The following is a 5,214-nucleotide window of genomic DNA, read 5'->3' as shown; positions in this document are numbered from 1 at the left end:
ACAGTCAACTCAACACTTCAACATAACACGCTGATCTGTGTTTAAAAACTAATTTTTTGGAGTATGAAGAAATCTGACAGAAAACGCTTGAAACCCACCACCACAAAAAAAAAAAAAAAAATGGGAAGAGGCTTTTTTTTTTTTTTGTTCCTCCAACGCTGGGTGGCTTCCCTTCTTTTCAGACAGGCGCCAAAGCTGCTCCGGTTCTAGTTCATTTCACTCACTTTTACTTAAAGGGAAGAATTGCCCGGTCACTTAATTTGCGGGGCCACCCAGCGCCCTGCACATCTGAAAACTAGGCGGACGAAAATGTGATGAAGTTCGGGGACAGGGCGCGTGCTTTTGTTGAGGGAAACGGGTGGTGCCCCCAGAGCTTCGTCTGAAGTCAGTGACTAAAAGATGTCTAACTGGACCGAACAAATATCTCACCTTCCTTTCTCAGCTACTCAGACAGAAGAGGGTCTTCGTGTATCTCGTTATCTGCCCATCTCCTCCTCCTCTCCAGCTGCCTCAGTTGGAGAGGAAGCCTTAGTGCCATTAGCGCTCCCTTCCCTTAGCAAATGCAGGGGCGAATTCTAGCACTAGACTCGACAACTGTTCTTCCTCTTCACTAAAGCTGGGTGTGTGTGTGGGGGGGGAGATTATCACTTGTTGGGTGAAGGCTTCTGGACCGAGGTCCCATGGGACTCCCCTCCCCATCTCTTCACACCCCTTCAACGCGTTGTTGAATATCGGTGGCTAGTCTACAACAACAACAACAACACACACACACACACACACACGTCAGCCTTGGGAGAGGTTTCACTGCTCAATTTTCTTTAAATTATGTTTTGCTTTTCGCTGCTCAACCCTCTACCTCCTCCTCTTCCGCCTCCTCCTCCTCCTCCTCCCCCCCACGTGCCCCACTGTCATTGCTAAGTGTAAAAATGATGGCGCACAGGTCTGGGGACAGCCAGAGAGGCATGGATTCCCCTCCCCTCTATTCACATTTCAGCCTTTTGTTTGTCTACTTCTCCAGCCACCAACAAAACGGAGCAAGCTAGGGCTCAAACGTTACAAAGGAGGTTGCCACAGCCACGTTGCCGCTGCGCTATTGAGTTTACTGCGAGTGACAAAATTAGTTTCTTCTTTGAATATCTCCGCGCAGGCCGCCCCCCTCCCCGTCCACCCACCCCCGCCTTCTTTAAACACAGACGAAGGGTTTTCAAGTGGTAGGGTCGGATGGAGATAAATTGTGATTCTTTCTGCTTGCCTATGAATCGCGTGTATTTTGCATCTGCGAACTGAGGAGGTTCGGACGCAACAGATGTGGCAGTAGGGAAGAATTAACGGGGGAAAAAAATAAAGGCACTTTAATTTCCCTATGTTCCCTAACTCCGTCCCTCCTGTCAGCAGGGAAAATTGGGCAGATCTATAAACAAAAGCGAACGGCCATGGCATTGCAGATGAGAGCTCATTCGTTTGTTTTATAGTTAAACTTTCAGTCAGGCGCCAAACTGGCGAGTTGGTCGAAATTTCCTGGAATAATCTCCCGCTTGCCCTCGTCAAAATTCAGAGAGCTGGTATGGTGTTAATTCGATTTCTCCCTTGTAAGAAAAAAACGAGACATATTTTGTTCAACGCTTTGAGGATTGATTAGCCTGGATGGTTTCTCCACCCGGTTAGTGGCGGCTAGTGGGAAATGTAATGCCGCCAGCAAATTTGACTTTGGGTCTGCTTTTTCACAATTTACATACCTGCTCTTTGCAGGTAGAGGAATCTTACAGGCACTGGTAGCTTAGATGCAGGCGGTTCCGTCCCACATCCTTCCGTGTAATATCCACTCGAAACAAATACACTGTGCAAGCACTGCCAACCTGCTGCCAATAGTTGAGATAAAGTTGTGTGTAACAGTTCCATTTATGTTCTGCACCACATGCTTTATAGGCGACTATACCCTTATAGGCGGCTAGAGCAAGGTGAAGGAAAAGGCTTGATAGAGTGAATGATTATTCTTTTATTTTACTTTAATGAATGGAGAATTAATGAGCTGTGCAATATTCGGGATATAAGGGGGAGAAACGAAAGCGAGGGGGGGGAGGAGAAATAACCTGAACCTCAACCATTCCGGCTGCCTTTTTGCCATTACACCCTGCCCTTTGTGCTCCCATCGTAGAAACCAACACCGAAAAGCAGGAGTAGCATCTCTATTGTTCGTTCCTGTTATGACCTTAGCGGTATTTCAACCTAGGCATTATTTATTTTTTTTTTAAAAAAGAGTTAATTGCAGTATAATGCTTTTAAAAGACTAAAGAACACTAGTAGAATCCTCCCCCCCCCCCAGCACGACTTTGACTGGCACGCGCTCGGAGCCCCGGTTCTTGTATCTCAAGTTTCTGATTGGCTGCGGGGCAACTCCTGCTTGTCCTTTCTCCTCCCTCATTGGGTAAGAGTCCCAGCCAGCGGTACTTCAAAGCGGGCGCTCTCTGCACTTAGGCTGAGTTTAGCGGTCCAGAGACAGGAGCGTACTTAGTGCGCTGGAGTACAGCGGGAAGCTGGGAGGACGTCGCGCGCACTCGCCAGCCTCCCTTCAAGGCAGAGCCCTCTTTCCGATCCGATCACCCAGCCAAGCGACTTGGCTATGGCTACGTCTATCCTTGGGGTAAGTTAGGGGATGCTTCTTATACTCGTGGAGGTCGATTTTCGTTGTCGTCTCCACCCCCTCTCCCATTTTTGACCCACAGTGTTGATCCAGCAGGAATCAGTTTGTGGTTGCAATCAGGAGAGGAGGTTATATAAACTGGATGATAAAAGAAAGCCAATCCTCTCCTTCAGGGCTTCTTTGAATTCCCGTTTCAGCCTACGACCCTCTTTATTCGCTGCTTTGATTTGTCCTGGCATTCACTGCTCGCTCTCGCTCTCTCCCGCCCCCCTCCCCAATTTCCATTATCTTAAACTGACCCCGTAGCAATTTCTCGCAGCCTCAGATTTACTGGCGGCCTGATAGGGAAGTCCTGTGCCCGCATGCACGGGTTCGTCGCGCTTCCATTTAGCAAGGTGGCCCTCTCTTAAGGCCTTTAGAGAGAGAGAGCAGAGTGCCGCCGTCGCCCGCTCCAATGGATATTTGATTTTGATTTTAAGATCGGTTTGGCCAGCCATCATTATGAGAGAAATGGACAAACCTCAGCCTTTCTCTTTAAGAAAAACCCGTTATGCGTTTTGCTTGGGGCTTTCTTCATTTCATTTATGTCTGGCCTAGGGTGTTCTGGAGTTTCTTTCTTAAATGCCTTCTCCTTCCGCTCAGCATCATCAAGTGACTGTCTGGATCGACCTAGGCGGGACGAGACTGAACCTGGAGTTTTTCCTTTGTTTGCTTTTTTAAGGAGAATCCTTTGAGCCCAACTTTTGGCGAGGACGCCTCTGATTTGGGTGCATCCGGGGCCTCCTCCTGAGAGCGTCGCGGCGGGTGAAGGAAGTTGGGCCGTGTCCGATGCGCGCTTGGGGCTAGAGGGCGAGGTTGACGGGCTCGTTTTGTGTCTCCCCCCCACAGGAAGAGCCACGCTTCGGAACCACGCCCTTGGCCATGCTGGCCGCCACCTGCAACAAGATCGGGAACACCAGCCCGCTCACTACCTTGCCGGAGTCAAGCGCCTTCGCCAAGGGCAGCTTCCACCCTTGGAAACGCTCCACCTCCAGCTGCAACCTGGGCTCCAGCCTGTCCGGCTTCACTGTGGCTACCAGCCGGGGCTCCAGCGGGCTGGCCAGCGGCAGCGGCACAGCCAACAGCGCCTTCTGCCTGGCTTCCACCTCGCCCACTTCTTCGGCCTTCAGCAGCGATTACAGCGGCCTTTTTTCCAACTCGGCGGCGACGGGAGTGTCCCCGCAAGAGCCCGGCGGGCAGTCGGCCTTCATCTCCAAAGTGCACAGCTCGGCGGCTGATAGCCTGTATCCGCGGGTGGGCATGGCGCACCCGTACGAATCGTGGTACAAGTCCGGCTTCCATTCCACGCTGGCGGCCGGCGAGGTGGCTAACGGGGCGGCCTCGTCGTGGTGGGACGTGCATACCAACCCGAGCTCGTGGCTGGAGGTGCAGAACCCGGCCGGAGGCTTGCAGAGCTCGCTGCACTCGGGCGCCCCCCAGGCCTCCCTCCACTCCCAGCTGGGCACCTATAACCCGGCCGACTTCAGCTCCCTCACCCACTCGGCCTTCAGCTCCACCGGCCTGGGCTCCACGGCTGCTTCGCACCTGCTCTCCACCAGCCAGCACCTACTAACCCAGGAGGGGTTCAAGCCCGTGCTCCCTTCCTACACGGACTCCAGCGCCGCCGTGGCCGCGGCCAGCGCCATGATCTCAGGAGCTGCGGCCGCGGCGGCAGCTGGAGGAAGCTCGGCGCGCTCCGCCCGGCGCTATTCGGGCCGGGCCACTTGCGATTGCCCCAACTGCCAGGAGGCCGAGCGCTTGGGCCCGGCGGGCGCCAGTTTGAGGCGCAAAGGGCTGCACAGTTGCCACATCCCCGGCTGCGGGAAGGTCTACGGCAAGACGTCGCACCTCAAGGCGCACCTGCGCTGGCACACGGGCGAGCGGCCCTTCGTGTGCAACTGGCTCTTCTGCGGCAAGCGCTTCACGCGCTCCGACGAACTCCAGCGGCACCTGCGGACTCACACCGGCGAGAAGCGCTTCGCCTGCCCGGTCTGCAACAAGCGCTTCATGCGCAGCGACCACCTGAGCAAACATATTAAAACGCACAACGGGGGAGGCGGGGGCAAAAAGGGCAGCGACAGCGACACGGACGCCAGCAACTTGGAGACGCCCAGATCCGAGTCGCCAGATCTCATTCTGCACGAGGCGCGAGGCAAGGACTCCACAACGGGGCCCAATGACTCTTAAGAGCGGGCGGCGGCGGCGGCGGCGGCGGCGGGAGAAGTTTTGGCGGGACGGGAGCCCGCCAACTAAGAGGGCGGGAGAAAGGAGACGCGCGGGGGAGAAGCCAAAGGCGGCTGCCGGCCGCTCGGGCTCGGCTGTTCCGGGAGTTTTTAGGGGGAAAAAACCGGGGTGGGATGGGTGCAAAGGTGACGCGGAGGGCGAGCTGTTAAGACTGTTGGAGAGACCTTGAACCCGGCCCTCCAGGCAGAGACGCAGACAATACAACAGTTCCCCGAACAAGGATAAACAACGACCTTAATTAATCTTCCTGGCGAAGAGCAATACAAGTGGCCGGAAATTTTATCTTTTTC

General features: G+C 54.3%; 1 protein-coding gene across 1 annotated transcript; it reads left to right on the top strand.

Annotated features, from left to right (window-relative positions):
- Positions 1-2,620: 2,620 nt before the first annotated feature.
- Positions 2,621-4,867, top strand: SP9 (Sp9 transcription factor). Its single transcript, XM_039366810.1, has 2 exons — positions 2,621-2,641; positions 3,530-4,867. The coding sequence occupies exons 1-2, from the start codon at positions 2,621-2,623 to the stop codon at positions 4,865-4,867; spliced, it is 1,359 nt and encodes a 452-aa protein (XP_039222744.1).
- The last annotated feature ends 347 nt before the right edge of the window (positions 4,868-5,214 follow it).

Source organism: Crotalus tigris, unplaced genomic scaffold (genome assembly GCF_016545835.1).
Source record: "Crotalus tigris isolate CLP2741 ecotype Arizona unplaced genomic scaffold, ASM1654583v1 scf7180000020397.568083, whole genome shotgun sequence".
In the NCBI taxonomy this organism is placed as follows: Eukaryota; Metazoa; Chordata; class Lepidosauria; order Squamata; family Viperidae; genus Crotalus; species Crotalus tigris.
Note: the sequence above shows the minus strand (reverse complement) of the source record. Positions and strands in the feature narration are given on the sequence as shown.